The sequence below is a fragment of the Cibotium barometz genome, chromosome 32 (genome assembly GCF_041138505.1).
Source record: "Cibotium barometz isolate CiBa-2024 chromosome 32, ASM4113850v1, whole genome shotgun sequence".
Classification (NCBI taxonomy): domain Eukaryota; kingdom Viridiplantae; phylum Streptophyta; class Polypodiopsida; order Cyatheales; family Cibotiaceae; genus Cibotium; species Cibotium barometz.
The window spans coordinates 35,441,288-35,462,769 of NC_141077.1; the positions used below are offsets into that span (position 1 = coordinate 35,441,288).

The 21,482-nt window shown below is 44.1% G+C and overlaps 1 protein-coding gene across 1 annotated transcript in view; it reads right to left on the reverse strand.

The window, feature by feature from the left end:
• Positions 1 to 21,482, reverse strand: part of PUM23 (pumilio 23) — a 78,741-nt gene that overhangs the window by 37,303 nt on the left and 19,956 nt on the right. The window contains exons 2-5 of the mRNA XM_086772328.1: positions 20,362 to 20,743; positions 19,962 to 20,258; positions 18,825 to 18,995; positions 18,436 to 18,579 (exon numbers count right to left, since the gene is read on the reverse strand). Of these exons, the coding sequence (XP_086628454.1) occupies positions 18,436 to 18,579; positions 18,825 to 18,995; positions 19,962 to 20,258; positions 20,362 to 20,743 (994 nt within the window). The remainder of the gene's footprint in view (positions 1 to 18,435; positions 18,580 to 18,824; positions 18,996 to 19,961; positions 20,259 to 20,361; positions 20,744 to 21,482) is intronic.

Here is a 21,482-nt window from a genome sequence, read left to right on the forward strand (position 1 = left end):
GTTTGGTGGTTGTGCCATTGCCCGTGTGTGTGTTTGTGCGTTTTTTTTTTTTTTAAGAGAAGTGATGTGGCTAGGCATGCATAGGGTGGGTGCACAAGCAAGCATGAAATCCAGTGGGGTGCTTGGTGCAATGTCACATTGCACATGTGCAATGGCTCAAAATTAGGCCTAGGAGCATACCACTTTAGGTTCTTTACCTCGAGTTGGGTGTGTCAATGATGAATCATTGTTGGTCGATGTAGAAAGAATTGGCGCCAAAGTTGGTCGACGATCATGCCGCACACCACATAAGCAAACACATTTTCATGCTCTTTCTGAGACAACCAATCCAACTCTTTCTTCACATCCTTCTCAAAATGAGGAGGGAGGAATCGCTCATAAAACTGGGATTTGAAATCTTCCCAAGTCTTAGCATCTCTCCTCTCAAGTATCTAGCTAGCCACCGATTGCTAGTTATATCTTTCAAATACATCCCCACATAATGAACCTTAGATTTTTCTAGAAAACTCCCATTCACAACTGCAATTTCTAATTGTCTAATAAAAGATAAAGCTTTATTGATATCCCGTTTACCATTATATGCTTCGAGCTTGATATCCTTATCCCCAACCTTGAATGTCTTCAATTTCTTCGAGGGTTTTCCAAGGCGAGAAGGAGAACGGGCTTTGGCTATAACATGGCGTTTAGAATGTGGTGATGTGAATGGCTTCTATGAGTAGAAGAATTGAAATTGGGTGAGGGGGAATGATTTTGAGTACGGGTGTGAGCATGAGAATGAGAACGGAAGTGAGTTGAAGAATTGCGATTTGATGAGAATGATTTCAAGTACGGGTATGGGCATGAGAATGAGAACGCCACACAGCTTTGGGCTGCTTGAGAAGGGCTGAAAACAGGTCGTACAGTAATAGCTATACCAGAAGGGGCTGAAAACAAGTCTCCTAGCTGAGAGAAGTGCCAGGAGAGGACTGAAGTGGGGTGCCCAGCTTTAGGCATCAAGTAGGCATGAGGAAAATGGAATGAGGATTGCTTCTCTTAGTTGGTAGGTGCTCTTTTATAGACTTGGGTGGGGCAGAAAGCTTTACATACTAGTGGATGAGATTACATGCAAAAAGATGAGGTTACATGAGCTTGTATTGCTTGTATGGTTGCATGGGCTTTCATGAACTTGCATGGTTGCATGGGCTTGCATGTAGCATGCATGCAAGTAGGTAGGCTTGCATGTGGCATGCATGCATGAAGGTAGTTTTGCATGTTGCATGCATGTAGGTAGCTTTGCATGTAGCATGCATGCATGCATGCATGTAGGTGAGCTTGCATGCGGCATGCATGCATGTAGGTAGCTTTGCATGTGGCATGCATGCATGTAGATTACTTTGCATGTAGGTAGCTTTGCATGTTGCATGCATGCATATAGATAACTTTGCATGTAGCATGCATTCATGTAGGTGAGCTTGCAAGTGGCATGCATGCATGTAGGTGAGCTTGCATGTGGCATGCATGCATGTAGGTAGGCATGCACATGCATAAGCAAAGAGTGGAAAGCCCTGAAAGTACAGTGGATAGCCCCTCCTCCTCTAATCTCCACAAGTTCTTCTGATGGCTCATATGCTTCATAGAAGAGGGCAACCAGCTCCATGAAGGGCCCCACACTTCAACAAAGGTGCCCGGCCTCATTTTAATGAGTGTGAATGCCCGGCCTCATTATTAATGAATGTAAACACCTTTGCTTATACCTGTTTCTTTTGCACAAATCCACACTACAAGTGAAAAGAAGATAGTTTGTGCAGCACACTGACCCATGTGTGCAATCCAGACGTCCCAGGATCCATGGGCCCCACATGCGATGAAATCCAGGCATTGTTCAAGCATAGAAAACACTACACACAAATTAAAAAAAACCATGCATACGTTGTATGCATCTCAACGTATGCATCTTAATACATATTTTAGAAGAAACCCCATCTATTCACATGTACTTGAAATCCTTAACGACTATGGCATTTGGCACTCGAAGATCCATCAAATGCCCATAGCTGCTTTCAAATACACCTTTATGGCCAAGGTCTCCAAGATGCAATTGGCAGCCATGTTCACATTCTCCTTTGTGATATGCAGCGGAAGTCTTTGTATTGGAAGATCCTGTCACACAAATGCTCACACCGTCTTCTGTATCCTGAGTTTCGTGGGTTTAGCAATCCACTTTAATACTTCAAACTTTAAAGAGATATAAGAGAGAGAGAGAGGGATATGAGAACTGTACACCAGATTGGGTCCCGAATTACCCACTGAAGGGCCCCTATCCCAATAACGAGATAGTGTTTGCTTTATTTCTTTAGAGATAATGATTGTGGACTGTAGATAAGCCAAACGCAAGATCTCGGAGGATCGGAAGCTTGGCTGAACTGTACACGGCTGTAGAAACACCTCGATGAACTGATCTCGAGCCTATGCACTCTTCCCAAGGGCATGAGGAAGGGCTGCACACCTGAGGCTGAGAAAAGGAGATGGTGGACTGTTCTAAGCTATCCCCCACGCTAGGATACGGTGTGTGTGGACAATCTGAATCTGATACCAATGTGATGTGCAGCGGAAGTCTTTGTATTGGAAGATCCTGTCACACAAATGCTTACACCGTCTTCTGTATCCTAAGTTTCGTGAGTTTAGCAATCCACTTTAATACTTCAAACTTTAAAGAGATATGAGAGAGAGAGGGATATGAGAACTGTACACCAGATTGGGTCCCGAATTACCCACTGAAGGGCCCCCTATCCCGATAAAGAGATAGTATTTGCTTTCTTTCTTTAGAGAGAATGACTGTGGACTGTAGATAAGCCAAACGCAAGATCTCGGAGGATCGGAAGCTTGGCTGAACTGTACACGGCTGTAGAAACACCTCGATGAACTGATCTCGCGCCTAAGCACTCTTTCCAAGGGCATGAGGAAGAACTGCACACCTGAGGCTGATAAAAGGAGATGGTGGACTGTTCTAAGCCATGTTAGAATGCTGTAAATGCTTATGAATGCTGTGTTACTGAAACCGGCCTCTGATAGAAAACCAGAGTGCGGTAGAAGCAATCACCCGTCCACTTGTAGTCTAGATGAGAAACAAAACACAGATTGGAGCTAGAGTGCCCAAATCTGAAAACACAGCGACACCTGTTGGCCCCAAAGCTTGGCGTCCCTTGCGGTATTTCTTTATTCAATTATAATAAAATGAATGGCTGAGTACAACACAAAGACCAGCCAAGAGTTTACACCTGTAAGTCCAATCTGACGGCCCACAAATCCTTCTCAGCACAGAGGATCTATGCACACAGATCTGTGTCTCCAAATAACACACTGTGCCTCCCTCTGATCAGCCAAGATCACTAAGCAGGCCAGCCATGGGCATACATCTGGCATAACTCAAGTGCATGATACATCTTCTCAGCTCAAACATACATGTGCTGTCCAATCTCTGTCTCAACCCTTGTCAATCTGCCATACCCCTCCTCTCACAAGGGGCCAGATAACACATATCTGCAACAGACATCAAGCAGTAGAAAGAGAGATAGATGAACAGAAACAAAGCTTACCAAGTTCAGCTCGTGAAACAGCACTGGAGGAAGCAACAGCACCAATCTGTACTTGCAGGCACTTGTATCCACAACCCTGCTTCACACATGTGCTTGTACTTGCCTATATCCTCCTCCTGATGTTCACTCTTATGCTGTCCTTGAAAGTACAGATCTGAAAATCAGCACTGTACTTGATTGTACTTGACTGGTACAGTCTTTCTGCAGAGAATCAGAGGTAGCCGCCTGCTAGATTTTGCTACTGGTTACCTGCGCCGTCCTGCTACAGTACTGTCCAGCACCTGTACTTGCCCTAGAACTGGCCGTACACTGTACCTGCAGAAAGTACAGGGCTGTACTTGCAGTCGTACAGCACTGTACAGCCTGTATCCTGCAGTTGCAGGCGCCTGTACCAGCCCCACAGACCTGCGCTTCTCTGTCTACAGCAATCCCTGCAGTCATACAGTACTGTACGGCTGTTGTACAGCTTCTTCTACACACAGTTCACAGAAAAACAGCAGCTAGACCAGTCTTCAGCAGCCGCCTGGAGCTTCTTCAGCTTTTCCACGCTTGAATTCTCTCTTTTGCTCCACGACTCCCAAAAAAAGAAGAGAGAGAGAGAGAAGAGAGAGAAAACTCCAAAAGTGGAGTGACTCTCCCCCAAATTAATCCCTAGGGCCCTAAACTTTAATAAGTTCCTAGGACCACTAAGGCCTAGGGGCAAACTTTAATAAACATTAAAGTTTAATGTTTCTAGTTCCCCCCTTCACACCTAGGGATGTCCACACATCTTAAACTCCTCTGGGATGGCCATCAGACATATGCGGGAAAGTACTTCGTGGATGTAGTGTTTGGATGCATTGAGTGCTTTCATATGCTCATGTTGTACCATCAGTCGTGGGTCCTGCGGGATGCCCATGGGCGTAAGGCTTGCGAGCAGCCCTTAGACTGTTACTTTGGAGTAGGTAGAGCATTTTGAGGAGCATATTGTTTGCGAATGCATATGTGTGTCATGCATATGTGTGTCATATGTAGAATGATGCATGGTTTTGTTTTTGGCTAACACAGGTAACGTGTTTCCATTTGGTTTTAGACTTTTGCTGTAGGTTCTGAAGGAACAAGCAAGAGGTGTTTGTCATTTTGGTGTGACAGTGTGGCTTATTGTGCAGGATGATTATTTTATCACCCAGATGCATTGGAAGGCCATTGTTTTTGCCATATGGGGTGTCTTTGCTCATAAGATGCTTTACTGTGCCATTGAGTGCAATCGAGGACGCTTGCCATTTTTCAAGAGGGGGGTATGTCACGACCCTGTGTTTTTCTCTGGACAAGATGCGGATGTGCACGGGGACATGGTGGACAGTGTGAATGGCATCAAGTGGGAGTGAAGATGGAAGCCCATGTGTGGATAACCCCATGTGTGAAAGGGGGCAAAGAGATTTTAGCTTTGAAGGTTTAAAAACCTTTAAAATCATTTATTAAGCCTTTCATTAAGGAAACGTGGCCCTTATGCTATTTTTGGGGCCACGTGTGAGCTTTTTGGTAAAAGAGGGGCTGTTGGGCAGAAAAAGCAAGGAGGCGCCTATCTTTTGTGTGGGTGTGCTTTTCCAATCAGGGGGGCTGCTCATCTGGATATTCAGGCGCCTATCTGAAGAGGAAGCGTGTGCTTTTCTGGGAAGAGGTGGACTGCATGCTGGCTGCGCATGGATAGGCCTATGCAGGTAGTGTACGGCTGCTGTCTGCAGGTACAGCCCACGTGGCAGGTCTGTGTACGGCTGCTATCTGCAGGTACAGCCCACGTGGCAGGTCTGACTGCTGCAGGTGCAGATTCAGGCGATGCAAGTACAGGTGGCGCAGTCAGGTATAGCTACAGGAAGTCTGCGCTGCTGGTCATATCATGCTTTTTGGAAGGGCTGCAGGCGGGCTATGCTACAGAAGCTTCAGGCGCATGCTTTTTGGAGACTAAAGGGCTGGCTGCTGTGCTGTGCTTCAGAACAGAGACACAGGCCTCCTTTCTCTCTCTCTCTCTCTCTCTCTCCCTCTGCTGAAGAGTAGACAAGGGTTGGTTCTCTCTTGACACAAAGGTGGACAAGGGCTGTTTTTCCATGAACATAGACATCATGTCGATGGCGTTCAACTGATGGAACTTTCAGCCTTTCTATGCTTTGATTCGGGACTGTTTTGGGACAGTTTATGGGCTGTTTTTGTTTGGTCGCAAATTCAGCTATGTGCTTGGGTTTTTGACTGCAAGTACAGGTCTTGTGGTTATGTTTCTTGGCATGGGAGTGATGCACGCTCGCATGGCTGTGTGCTCATGGAGCAGATTGTTTTCTTCCTGCTAGAAAGGAACAGTGGGACCTACAGTTATGGGCATCTCTATGTTGCCAGATGTTTCATGAGGGAACAAGTAACTAGATATATGGAAACAGAACAGGAGTTTCAAAGGGAAACAGGCCTAAGGGTTTTCATGTGGAAATAGGCCGTAGGTTTTCTCGAAGAGACATTTTGGGTTTCTCCAGGAGATAGGTCACATGCAGGCAGAAGGTACAGGAGTGGACACATGTTTGGTACAGCCTTGCTACTGATAGGACAAGGGACAGGGAATCCATGACAGAGATGGATAGTACCCTTGGAAGGTAGAGAGGGTTTGTACAGGTGTGTCAACTGTATGGTATGCTGTGCTGGGATGCGAGTTCTCTTTTGAGAGACAGTTTGGGAGTCTGTGTTGTGATGCAGAAGCACTGGATGTGTCAGGGTGTGATGCTGTTCATAGTGTGAGAGGCTATGGATGGTTGTGGCAGCCTTGATCATGGGAGAAAGCTTCTGTATGCAGACTCAATGTGAGAAGAGTCTTTTGATGTGAACAATGGCTGGATTTATTTGTGGATGCCATGTGGACAAGAAGCCAGATGCAGGTTCTTTGCAGGCTTCAGGAGTTCTACTGGGACGGCCGAATTACCAGCCTTATATTGTAATCAAAGCTCTCTTAATCAATTAAAGAAATACCGCAAGGGGCGCCACTGTGATTTGAGGCCAATCGGTGTCCGTGTACTATTTGCAGGAGCACTCTAGCTCCCCCTGTTTGTTTTCCTTTTCTAGGTCCTCAATGGTGTTGAAGTGTTTTATGTGCGAGTGTTTGTTTCACCGCCCTTTGCTATCTGAAGGCCGGTTTACAAGTGAATCATAAAATATTCTGACTCTGCAACCACCATGCCCACACTTGTACTGCTCCATTTTCACAGGGCCATGACATACCCCCCTCTTGAAAAATGGCAAGCGTCCTCGATTGCATTCTGGTGATGCATCAAAATATCCAAAGTGAAATATACAATATGGCAAGATCAGCGTCCCAATCTCTCTAAGCCATACACATGTATCATCATTCACTGCAAACCAATGGCATAGTAATAGTCCAAGTTGTATACCACTGTGAACCATACATATCCACAAAAAAATCTCATGTGACTAGTACACATATATCATAGAAGTCCCATAAACAGATATCCTGTCAGCCTCAAGACCTTCAGGTGAGATAAAAAACTGCACCAAGCGACCTCTAGATGTCATCTGAGCCTGTCTGTATCAAGGGAGTGGAGGTGCTACCCCCCTCTTGAGCATCAGGTAATGCTCCAGACCCATGCTCTCCTGAACCTGAATGAGCCACAATAAGAGTCGGCTCTAACTCAAAGGCATCGAGATAAAGCTGCAAAACCTGAGGTGAATCTGTTAAGTCACCTTCCTCCATCCACTTCGCATCCATCGGTGAATAGTTCTTGAACTTCACAAGATAGCGACGGGAAACTTTACCTCGTACCTTCCTTTCTTTATGTGCCAGTATCTGCTCTGGAATCAGAACCTCATCAAGTTCCTCAACTTCCGGCTGAGCCTCATCTGATACATCCTCAGGCACATCCCCACGGAAAGGTCTAAGAAGACTCACATGAAAAGCATTGTGAATCCTCCAGTGATCTGGTAACTTCAAACGATAGGTTACCTCACCAATCTTTTCCAAAACCTGAAAAGGCCCATAATATCGCATACTCAACTTAGGGAATAAGCGCTCTTTACCCTTCATCTTCTTGAGTCTAGCCTTTTCAAAGCGCAAAAGAACCCAATCACCCAATGCAAACTGTAAATCACGTCTGTGACGGTCTGCGGTTTTCTTTTGCTTTTGCTGAGTTTTCTGGAGGGCCAACTTAACTCTCCGATAAGCTTCATCCAAGCTCTCCACATACTGATCAGCCTCAAAGATCTTATCCTTTGTATGCAAAATGGGTGCTACTTTCTTCCCTCCTTCTACAATCTCAAAAGGCACCTTGCCTGTCGAGCTATGTACAGTGTTGTTATATGCAAACTCCACCAAAGAAAGATACTTTTCCCATTGTTGCTTGTGCTCTGACACATAACACTTGGAGAAGATCCAACACTGTAGAGTTAGCCTCTTCTGACTGACCATCTGTCTGTAGATGAAATGACGATGAAAACTTGAGAGTTGTACCCATGTTGTCAAACAACCCTCTCCAAAACAAACTCGTCATCCGTGGATCACGGTCACTAATGATAGACGTAGGCAAGCCATGATACTTGAAGATGTTCGCCATGAACAACTTCACCATATGATCCACTTTAATTGTCTTCCTCACGGGAATGAAATGAGCCTGCTTACTGAACCTGCATATGATAGTCCAGATGCCATCATTTCCCGTTTGTGTCCGTGAAAGATCAAATACAAAATCCATGGCAATGCTCTCCCAAGGTCTATCCGGAATAGGTAAAGGCTGTAATAACCCTGGTGTTTTCTGACGGTCAAACTTTACCTTCTGACATACGATGCATTGCCTCACAAAGGCATCAACATCTCTTCTCAAGGTTGGCCAATAAAAGAAAGTCTCCACTGCTTTGACCGTGGCGTCAATTCCTCTATGACCTGCATACAGTGGAGCATGACTTTCAATCATAACCTTGAGTCGCAATGGCCTGGTAACACACAGTCTGCCATGCATCAATAAAAACCCATCTCTGAGAGTGTAATGCTCATGCCGCTGACCGTCAGACATCTGATCATACAACCTTTCAAAATCCTCATCATGGGCATACTGCTCTTTCATTTCATCAAGCTCATGATGATAAGCAAGTGAAACTGCAGAGACCTGTGGCTTGCGTGACAAAGCATCTGCCACTACATTCTTTTTGCCTTCCACATGCACAATTTGAAAGTGAAACATTGACAAAAAGTTTGCCCAACGCATATGCTTCTCTGAAAGCTTAGTCTGCGTGAGGAAATAACACAAGGTCTGATGATCTGTCTGTACAGTGAAATCAGCCCCAAGCAAGTAGTGTTTCCATGTAGAAAGAGCGTGAATTACAGCCAACATCTCTTTCTCATACACTTGTAAATGCTTCTCAGCATCTTGCAAAACTCTCTCATAGGCTATAACATGTCCCTCTTGCATGAGAACTGCACCAATGCTACTTCCACATGCATCACACTGGACAACAAAAGCCTTTCGGAGGTCCGGTAACACCAATACTGGGTCCGAAGTAAGCTTTTCTGTGAGCTTTTTGAATGCTGTAATTTCCCGATCAGCCCATCTAAACGGAGTTGCTTTCTTCGTCAAAGCATGAAGAGGCGAAGCAATTTCAGCGAAGTGCCGTATGTACCGCCTGTAATAGGAACACAATCCTAGAAAGCTGCGTACATCATGCACGGTCCTCAAAGCTGGCCAATTAAGTATTGCTTCCACCTTTGCTGGATCCATATGGACTCCATGACCAGACACAATATGCCCCAAGAAATGCATCTCCTGCAAGAAAAACTCACTCTTCTTGCCATTAACCACCAATCTATGGTTTCTGAGTTCTGCAAACACAATGGCCAAATGCCTTCTATGCTCTTCCTCAATTCGTGAATGCACAATCATATCATCAAAGAATGTGCCCACAAACTCTCTATGAGGGCTGAAAATCCTGTCCATCATTCTGTTAAATGTGGCAGGCGCATTTGTCAAACCAAAGGGCATAACCAAGAACTCATACAACCCAAACGTGGTTCGGAATGCTGTCTTATGCACATCCTCGGGTCTAATGCGTATCTGATGATACCCGCTTTTCAAGTCAATACGACTAAAAACTGTGGAGCCCTGTAAACGGTCCAAGATGTCATCGATCCTCGGTATGGGGAATCGATTCTTGATGGTATTCTTGTTCAGCGCCCTGTAATCAATACACATGCGCCAAGAACCATCCTTCTTCTGCACTAAGAGCACAGGTGAGCAAAAGGGTGATGAGCTAGGCTGTATCAACCCCTTATTCAAAAGCTCCTGCACCTGACTCATAATCTCTTCCTGTTGGGCTGCACTAGCACGGTACGGCGGTCTATTCGGTGGAGTACTACCAGGAATCAGATCTATGGCATGATCTTCTGGCCTCTCAGGAGGTAATTCTCCTGGCAATGACTCGGAAAAACAGTCTTGAAACCCACTTAAGAAATCAGCCCTGTCCTTATCTAACATTGACAAATTAGACTTAGACTCATCATCCTGTGCATCCTTTACATAAATCAAGTACGCGGAAAGATGCTTTTCCATTACTGATGAAATCGCCGAAGCGGATACAATAGGAACAGATTCCCCTTTGAGTTTTACATCCAATACATGCTCTTTCCCTCTATGAGTCAAAGTGATTTTCCTATTGTAAGTATCCACCACCGCATGTACCCTGTGGCACCATGGCATCCCCAACAAAACATCACAGCCATCCAAAGGCATGATGAAGAACTCCTCGCTGTCCACATAACCCTGCAAATGAAGCCGAAGCTTTCCAATGATAGGAGTAACGGGTTCTGCATACCCTGGACAAGCCATATTTGCCTCATGTAACGGCCCCATCTCCTCTGCGCGAATCCCCAATCGGCCAGCCAAATCTGGTGAAATGAAGTTGGCTCTAGCACCTGTGTCAAAGAAGATCAAAGCATTCTGATCTCTCACTTTGCCCCATGCCCTGCACAACTTTGTAGCTTCACCACCTAGCTGCTCCCCCACAAGATCAGGAACTAAGCCTGCAGAAGGCTTTGGTTTCTTTGGCTTGGGCTCTCCTTTATTGTCAGGGTCCTTTTGGGACTTTCTTTTGGGACAATTGAATGACATATGCCCCTCTTCAGTACAGTAAAAACACTTTTGAGCATCTCTCAAAGCCTGTCTTTCCTCAGAAGTCCTCTTGGGCATTGGCAACTTCTTATACTTTGTCTCTGAAGACCCTTTAGTATCACGAGAAGCATGCCCAAATTTTTCAGCTTTCTTGCTCAATTTCTTACTGCCTTTAAATCCAGATGAACCACTTGTGAGTAACGCATTAGCTGTCATAGCATTTTCAATCATCTGTGACATGTTTGTTACTCGTCTTTATACAATAATCTCGTACCTCTTTGGGCAGCCCACAACAATACTTCTCTACCTGCTCAGATAACGGCACGGCACGATAAGAAGTCACTGGGAGTAAAGCTTCCCAAAACTTCTTGTTATAATCCTCCAAACTATCACACTTTGAAGCATCCAGCTTGTGCCATGTGGTCATAACATCCACCTCATGTAGATGTGAGCCATACGGAAGAGAAAACCTGTTTGAATTGGACCCATGTGGTGGGTGCTATGCCCTGCAAAAGAAGAGTAGACCACCACTGCAAAGCATTGCCCTTGAGAAAAGTGGCAGCTTTCCTCACCTTAGAGGACTCTGTGTAATTCCCACCAGAAAAAGCAGCATCAAACTGCTGTAAAAAGGTAAGTGCCTTCAATTTATCCTTGGCTCCACTGAAAGTGTCAAACTTCACTGCAGCTCCCCCTTCCTTGTAATCCTTCGCCTTTCCCACAGGCGTTAGATTATCATATGGAAGTGGTTTCGTAAGATTGCTGCCCCCAACATTCATACCCAACATTGGGTCAACATTTCCCATTCCAACACCAGGCATACCATACATCCCAGCCATGTTTCCAAACATTCCATTATGTATACCTGGCTGCATACCACCAAACATATTGCCTTGCATCCCAGGTTGCATGCTTCCAAACACATTTCCTTGCATAGCGGACTGCATACCACCATACATATTCCCTTGCATGCCAGGCTGAAAATTGGCTCCAAAAGGCCTATACATACCCATGCCTCCCTGAGGATAACCCCCAGTCATGGATTGAAACACCGAGCCACCACCAAAATAACCTGGATGCAAATTCTGCTGAGGAATAGGTGGCTGTCCATAGAAGGAACTCTGTGGGTTAGCACCAAAAGCATGCTGCATATTCGGAAACTGTCCAAGAGATGGATCCTGTGAAGTGGTACCACTATGACCTTGAGGAAGATTCTTTGAACGAACCTTCTTCTTCTTTTTCTCGGGCTCTGTGCGGGGCTCTGTGCGAGATCTCATAAATTCAGCAAATCTCTCGCTCTGAGTGAGCTGCATAAAAGTATCCATAACACTAGCCAAGCGATCTTTGAACCGAGCATCATCATCCTCTTTACCATGCACATCTTCTGGCTGTGTCACATCCTCATAAGGCTCAACATCTGCAGCCTGTTCTCCTGCAAAAATATCCTCAGATACATCTCTTTCAGGAGAAGTCTCTTGCTCTTCTTCTTCATGATAGAAGTACTCTTCCTCTGTATCAGACATGTTTGCTGAATTTTCAGCGATGGCTTTCTTCAAAGCAACCACGAGCTCACCCCCTTCAGAAAGTTGATGATTGGTCCCGGGGACGGAACCTTGAAACCGGCCTCTGATAGAAAACCAGAGTGCGGTAGAAGCAATCACCCGTCCACTTGTAGTCTAGATGAGAAACAAAACACAGATTGGAGCTAGAGTGCCCAAATCTGAAAACACAGCGACACCTATTGGCCCCAAAGCTTGGCGCCCCTTGCGGTATTTCTTTATTCAATTATAATAAAATGAATGGCTGAGTACAACACAAAGACCAGCCAAGAGTTTACACCTGTAAGTCCAATCTGACGGCCCACAAATCCTTCTCAGCACAGAGGATCTATGCACACAGATCTGTGTCTCCAAATAACACACTGTGCCTCCCTCTGATCAGCCAAGATCACTAAGCAGGCCAGCCATGGGCATACATCTGGCATAACTCAAGTGCATGATACATCTTCTCAGCTCAAACATACATGTGCTGTCCAATCTCTGTCTCAACCCTTGTCAATCTGCCATACCCCTCCTCTCACAGGGGGCCAGATAACACATATCTGCAACAGACATCAAGCAGTAGAAAGAGAGATAGATGAACAGAAACAAAGCTTACCAAGTTCAGCTCGTGAAACAGCACTGGAGGAAGCAACAGCACCAATCTGTACAAGTACAGATCTGAAAATCAGCACTGTACTTGATTGTACTTCACTGGTACGGTCTTTCTGCAAAGAATCAGAGGTAGCCGCCTGTTGGATTTTGCTACTGGTTACCTGCGCCGTCCTGCTACAGTACTGTCCAACACCTGTACTTGCCCTAGAACTGGCCGTACAGTGTACCTGCAGAAAGTACACGGCTGTACTTGCAGTCGTACAGCACTGTACAGCCTGTATCCTGCAGTTTGCAGGCGCCTGTACCAGCCCCACAGACCTGCGCTTCTCTGTCCACAGCAATCCCTGCAGTCGTACAGTACTGTACGGCTGTTGTACAGCTTCTTCTACATACAGTTCACAGAAAAACAGCAGCTAGACCAGTCTTCAGCAGCCGCCTGGAGCTTCTTCAGCTTTTCCACGCTTGAATTCTCTCTTTTGCTCCACGACTCCCAAAGAAAGAAGAGAGAGAGAGAGAGAGAAGAGAGAGAAAACTCCAAAAGTGGAGTGACTCTCCCCCAAATTAATCCCTAGGGCCCCAAACTTTAATAAGTTCCTAGGACCACTAAGGCCTAGGGGCAAACTTTAATAAACATTAAAGTTTAATGTTTCTAGTTCCCCCCTTCACACCTAGGGATGTCCACACATCTTAAACTCTGTCCGGGCACCCCCCATGTGAATCATAAAATATTCTGACTCTGCAACCACCATGCCCACACTTGTACTGCTCCATTTTCACAGGGCCATGACAGTTACCTTCACCGGGCTGGTGTATGACTGGATGATGTACTGAAGGCTGGATACTGATGTAAACTGATGATTCAGGGCTGAGAACTGCTGTAGACTGAAACGCAGACCTGTAGGGATGATGCTGGACTAAAACGCAGGCTGAATGCTGATGCTGAACAGAAAACGCAAGCTGAATGCTGATGCTGGACAGAAAACGCAGGGTTGTAGACTGAATTCTGGCCTGAATAGATGCTGAAAGCGGGCGACTGTTCACATGCAGAAAACGCAGGTATCTTATGCTGATTTGGGGCTGATCCGATGCGCTTATGGCTGTAGGGTCTGCTGAATAGCATGCGTTGGAGAACCAAGGTTGGCTGAAGCAAACTCAAGCTCTCCAAGGGCTGGATGAGACTAGTCTAGTGCTGAAGGCAAGGGAACTCCTAGGGCTGAGGAGGAAAGCTCTTAGCACACTGAAGACTGAATGAGAAACTAAGCCCTATGCAAGCCTATTTATACTAAGTAGAGGTTGGTCAAGTTGGCTGGTCATTTATTTAATAAAGTTTATATTTATAAATGACAATAAATGCTAAATAAATACCAAAAAATATGGAAAAAATACCAGATAAATCCTAGTAAATTCCCTAAGGCTTCTGGGATGTTCTAAATGATGCACAGGCATATGAATGCATATTATGCAGGATGCAGAGTGCTTTCCGATGCAAACCCTAAGGCTTCTATTGACTCTACATGCATGAATGATTCTCTCCAAGTGGGTTAAGGGACTTGACTGACTGACTGACCCACTAAGGCTGAGGAATGACCTACGTAGCTCGTGCCTGACTTATCCTGGACTGAGGATGTACAATGGGGTCACGGCGTACGACAATTATCATCCTACTGGGTTCTAATACTGTACAACTGTTGCACTTCTAATGATGAGCCAGTTTGTCACCATGCATTGAGTGTAGAGTGCATGTGACATCCTTCATGACCAAGGTCTCCAATATGCAACTGGCACTCTCTAGGGAAGCATGGCAAACACATGCCATGGCTGCATGCGGTGTCGTACACCCATGTCCATGCATGTAAAAAGATTAGTGATCTAATCCCAAAAAAATAGGAGACAGTTACAGCTTGAATCCCCTATCTTTCTTGCCTCCTCAGGTGCTCTCAGAATCTTTCTTTGTATCCTTGCTATTCTGATTTCCCTTCCCTGATTGGAATGATGACTGTTGGGTGGTGGATGACTGTTGCTGCCAGCTGGGGTTTGGTGCTAGCCTACAGCATCATTTCTTGATTCTTCTGCGCGAGAGTAAGAGCCCTATCATATGACTGTGGGTCAAAATTATGCACAGTAAACCTAATGATGGTATCCAATCCTCTAATAAACTTTTTCAATTTATCCTCCTCGGATATCCGCAACTGTTGCGCTGACGTGATAACTCTATTAGAGTATGTCAATACTAGAGACCCATTTTGGGAGAGTTTGTAGAACTCATCCTCAAGGTTGGTCATGTATTGGGGAGGTAGAAACCGCTTTCTAAGGTCGGACACAAAGGTGTGATCGGGTCTACACGTAGACTAGACCAATGTTGCCACTAGGTAACTGCTTTATCAGAGAGGTGAGGTGGACTCGGTCCTAAGGATTTGAAAGCTTAGCCAAAGGAAAATATACCACAAAATGGTAAATAAATTGCATAATTGCAACATGATCACACTTATCCAACCCTCTAATAAGCGGTTTCAATTTATCCTCCTCAGATATCCCCAACTATTGCGCTAACGTGATAACTCTATTAGAGTATGTCAATACTGGAGACCCATTTTAGGAGAGTTTGTAGAACTCATCCTCAAGGTTGGTCATGTATTGAGGAGGTAGAAACCATTTCTTGAGGTCGGACACGAAGGTGTGATCAGGTCTACATGTAGACTAGACCAATGTTGCCGTTTCGTTGGAGTGGTAAGGTACTGCCAGGTGGACTCCGTCTTGAGGATCTAAAAGCTTAGCCAAAGGGAAATATACCACAAATTGGTATATAAATTGGTGGACTTGGTCTTGAGGATCTAAAAGCTTAGCCAAAGGAAAATATACCACAAATTGGTATATAAATTGCATAACTGCAGCATGATCACACTTACCATCATACTTAACTAGAATTTAGTTAAGCTCGTATAACGATGGTGGTTTGGGTGGTAGAGAAACTCGAACCTTGTTGCACCAGGGTAGGGAGCATTGACAGCATGTTTGCCTGCATAGCTGCTATCAACTGTTGGTTCTGGAATTGCATAGCATCACGATCAAGCCTTTGTTGGTGTTATCGAGCTGCTTGGTTTGCTTGTCTCATAGGTCTTCTTCAACCATGTGTTTGGCATCCTCGGTCCTTTGTTCATCATCACATCGAGCTTCTTTGGCCCTTCGTTCTTCAGCCTTTTTGGCTTCTTCTTTTCACCTTTGTTGCTCCATGATGAGGAACAACCTTTCAAGTTCTAAGAGTTCTTTTGGCTTTTCAACTACTTCTTTGGCTTTTTCAGCCTCCTCTTTAGCTTTGTTTCTTCGGCTTTTTTTGTTGCTACTTCTTTAGCCTAAATTTGTTGCATGAGCAATCTGTTTTGTTCCAAGATTTGTTTCTTCGGCTTTTTTCGTTGCTACTTCTTTAGCCTAAATTTGTTGCATGAGCAATCTGTTTTGTTCCAAGATTTCTTTGAGGAAATATTCACTGAATTGCGGAAGCATTTCTGTGGTGGTGGTGTCTTCTTTGTTGATCTCTCCTTCCATATCTTCTTTGTAGCTTTCTGGAGAAGTCTCTCCCGACATTGCGGAGGCCTGGGTGGTTTTTCCTGACCACAATTTTACCATCCATGGAATGCTCTCAATTTTGTGTAGCTAAGTTGGGTTACAACCTGCAACTCTGATACCAATGTAGCATGCAATAGCTTGACTTGACTACCAATGACAATGAATTATGACTGATGACTGCCCAACGCAAGGACGAGGAAGACTGAACACAGGCTCAACCATATGCTGTCCAAGACGATGGAAGAGAGCCCGATGTACCCACGTATGCAACTCCAAGATGCTGAGTAGTAGCACATATGCTGGCTGAGAATGTGGACTTCCTTCAGGTTGCTTGAGGCTGAGCACAATTGATGAAGCACTAGATGCTAGGATGCTCGAACACTTTGGGAATGAGATGATTTATGCAAAGGATTGTAGGCTGCTTATATATGAGTGAGGGGCTGCTGGTCAGTGGAGATATGCTGCTGTCGACTAGGATAAAGTCAACAGTACAGGAGCAAGAAAAGCAACCTGATCGACTGCATTTTATGTGATGTTGAGAGCCTATAAATAGGAATATTGAATCCCACTTGTATTCATCTGGTCCCTAGGCTTTTGGGACAGGTCATAGGCATAAGATTCCTTTTAATGAGATTGATGACAAGAGTGATGCTGTCAATTCATTGTTTGAGGACAGTTGCTATGATGTATCTTCACCATGAGGGATTTCACATGTTTGTGATGCACATGGCATATATACTTTTTGAGGGTACATTCATATCTCATAGTGAAAGTTTGGAGGATGCTCATGGACTCGTCACATTCTCCAAGAGCCTAAGCATGAAGATCTTTACAAAGCCTTGTCTTAGTGATTCTATTCATGAAGATTTTTCATCTTCTAAAGGAGGAACCTTTGCTTTACATGGCGCTCGGACCCCTTCTTGACGGTTATGTACATTGTTCATCATGTGTTTATTCTTCATGAATGTTCTTTGGAGGCATGCCCATTGGGAAGACACAAAAAGGCAACCTATGAAGATCAATGAAGAAAGAAGATAGATGAAGATTCAAGGAAGATCGTGTGTGAAAATCTCTGTGAAGACAATGGAGATCTATGTGCTTAATGGAATGCCACGACTTGGAGTCACACTCACATGGAATGCCACGACTTGGAGTCACACTCACATGGATGCTATTTTGTGGACCGGGAGATTCTCTAGGTGATCTGAGGCTATCATCTTTCTTGGTGCTCATCTTTGACTTCCGCCATTCCTCGTTTGACCCCGGCATATCTTTTGGCCATGGTGGAACCAATCGGTGGTCACATCCACTTGCGAGGGCACAGGTGAAAAAAGAAGAGGGAGGACAATAAAATTCTCCTTATGTATATTTCACATTTTATATATTTTGTTCATAGAGTCGGGTGAAAGATATTTTGAATATGTTGGTCATATTGTGTAGTTTTCTTTGTTTTTAAGTGATACTTCTTTTTATTGACCCCAGCATATCTTTTGACCATGGTAGAACCAGTCAGTGGTTACATCCGCTTGCAAGGGCGCAATTGAAAAAAGAAGAGGGAGGACAATAAAATGCCTCTATGGAAATTTCACATTTTGTACGTTTTTGTGGTCACAGAGTTGGGAGATAGATATTTTGAATATGTTGTTCATATGACGTTGTGTAGGTTTCTTTGTAAAAGTGAGACTTCTTTTAATAGAATTAGTGTGTAAATGAGTAGATTAAATCATTAATTAGAGCAGCTAGGATTTTGTGGATGTTCCAGCCAAACCATTACCCTAATTCTCCGCACAAAACCTAATTCCGAAAATACCTGCTCTTCTTCCACACTTCTCTAATAACTTAAGCGGGGACACACCTGCTGCTGCGCTAATTCTTCCCATCTCAAACCCTAACCTTGAATTCTTTCAAACCTTAAAAACAACCACTGCATACACTGCTCAGACCTAGTCAATGTGAAAACAATAACTACTAAACAAACACACCTCAAGCAACAGGTAAAATAGCCAAAACTTTGTGAAATACCTGATTGTGATTTCGCACTGACATAACGAGTGCTTGCACCACAAAATTGGCTGACTGATGGAGTGCATACTCAAGAATATGATGAGTCAAGATCTGTTGAAACATTTCCATGTAAACAGCATCTGGAGCTACTTCCAACATCACCTGCTGCCACAGAATCACCCAAAAACAAAGAGAATCACTAGCCAAATCATCATCAAGACTTGTCAGCATTTGGAGTCCATAGGAAAAGCACACGAGTTGTAATGAGCAACAGATGCCTTGCTGACTCAGCATACTCAGCCCGCCAACTACACTACCAATTCACTAGTGCAAGTAGTGCTTTAACATGATACACTCCAAAAAAAAAAGAGGTTTAAGTAAGAGGAAGGAGGAACGAGAGGGCTTGCCTCAACAAGATGGCTACTGCTGTTGTCAAACATAAGCTGCTTAAGGTTTTCCGAAGGAACACCTTCTAAAGTATTTTCTTGTTTGTTAATCTTGTCAGTATTACAACCCAAAAGAATCCTGATTGCTTTTGCAACTCTGCTAGCATCTCCCGCCAGAATCTTCAGTATAGCCTGTCAAAAAAGGCATTCTGAAAACGTTAGCACTCCACCCAAAAAAAAAAGGTGGAATGCAAAAAATTATTGATTTAAAGACCTTATCTTATTGTAGATCATAAGGGGAAGATAATTCAAAAATAATAATAATCATTAGGTCATTATCAACTTTAAAAAATAAAAAATATATAATTATGACTTCATAAAAGTTGAATCACAATATTGCACCATATATAATGTGGTTTCCAAAGAAAGTCCAACCACGGCCTAAGGGAATACAATGGTTTTTGCCACTTTTTCAGCCCCAAAAACTCACACAAAGAACTTGTGGAGTGCAGCTCACTATTACGAAAAGATATGGGTCTTCTTTCTTCATACCCCTTTTTCCTTCCTCCTCTGCTCCTCCTCCTCCTCACAAGAAGAACAAGAAGCTGTGGAGAAGAAACTGCTGCCTCAATTTTCAATAAACCTCCTGCCTAATTATTCACTCAACTTCTCAAGGTAATGTCCTTAATGGTAGACGGTAGAGTTCATAAATGTGACCAAGCAACACGTTTCACTTCTGCTGGAGCCTGTTTTGGTGAAATGGCTGAAACCATTTTATAGAACACACTAAGATTTCCATCATTGCTTTGAATCTTGGCAATCACTAACCTTAACTAGAAACTTAAGCTAATTTACATGCTTTAACCCCATTTCAGGGCAGATGAACTTCTCCCATTCTGTGATTGTTTGGATATCCTAAAGAGAGAGAAAAATATTTGTTGAAGCCCTTTTGGGTAAACACTAGGCCCCCATAGTGGACAACAGATACTCCTCTCTCTAAGATTATTATGCATCAATACTGGATGAATGAGCTTCATGTTTGGAGTCATATTAAACAAGTCCATTTTGATGTCTGCGTCTTTGTTCATAGATCAACATGCCAAGTTTCTACCAAGTCACTCATAACACACCTAGTATCTTCTATAAAAGCAAACTTACTTGCAGCACAGGACCAGCAAAAGGGTCTCTGCATAACTGAAGTGTGTTCCTCTTTGCTGCCTCTAGCAGTCTCTCAACTAGGGACTGCAGCAGGTGTGGAAAAATAGTGTCATCCTGCTTTGGGATGTCTGCTGGGTTCCGTGTATTAGACAGTCTTCCCAGAAGACCACCTGAATGTCCTCCAGTTCTTTTATCTAAAGCCTCAAATGTCACACCCGACAAGAGAGACAAGAGGCTGCGTATCACATGTGAACCATAGCAATTTCTCATCATATCTGTTGCTCTTTCACCAACAACCTGCAAAAAGCAGCTAGATATAAACAGTAGATCAATTGGAAAGTTATACCAGATTTTTCAAACAAGTTGAAGAGGCACAAACAGTATTGCTTTTGCAAATCACCTGACAGATTAAGTTAAGAGCTTGGTTAAGTGTCTTGAACCATATAGCCTCGCGATCATAATCACGAAGTAGTGCTGCAGCAGACTTCAGAAGAGCCTCTGCAACATGCGAACCTGCTGCATCAATAGATATGGAAGGAAAAAATGGACTTGCTCTATGAAGAAATGATGCAACCTGTATTGCATCACTGGAGAGAACAAGCATCTCTAACACCCTGCTGCAAGACTTTTCACAAGCAAGTTCAAGTTCTTTTCCATGTGTCTCCTCTAAAGCATTTGCAATTAACGTAGCTCGCTCTTCGGTATCTATGATCAAGCTGCCAGTGCCTAGAAGAGAGGAGATCTCCGCAAAGTACTGCATAGTCTCTGCATCCACCTTTTTCCTGTAATGTACGTCATTGTACTTGTTCAACATCAACTTTAACTCTCAGCACAAAAATTGTATACCTCCGCAACTTTTTCAAATTTTAAGTGACAGAAATTTGTAAACAAAATCACAGCTTTCAAAGGACTTTCGACAATTACCGGGACCCTTAAATCCAATAAGTTTGAGAGAAATGGACAAAAACTCCAAAAGAGCATCTTATCTGGTTGGGGAAAATAAATGCGCCTAACATTAGTGACGATGATTGGGAATTAGATTTTATTTGCTTCAAACCATGCAAAGTGCAGGTTAACAAAGCACAGTTTTCTGTCCCTTTCCTCGAGCCGGCCAGCTCATAATTCCTTCAAAGGCCTATATATAGCACTAGCTAGGCTCTTGGTCATGGATTCACTCTTTTAGGGAGTAGGATCAGTAGAATAGGACTCGAGTCAGATCTCCTTTTATGGGGCAACCTTGTTGGAATGGGCAGCAGAAATGAGACAAACTGCTGTAAGAAAGAAAACGCAGAACTGTAGGAGAGAGAAGCTGTATAAACTCTACTATATACACAAGAGATCCGGTACAAAACTAGTGTGGGGGGCGCAACATGTACAAGAAGGGGCTGCTGGTTGGCCAGCCTAAAACAGGCCGACAGCCCCATGAGATGCCCATGATCAGGCCAGGCCTAGTTGGCCAGCAATAGGCCTAGTCAGCTAGCCCACGACCAATGCCACTTGGTCCGTGGCCCCTCAATGGGC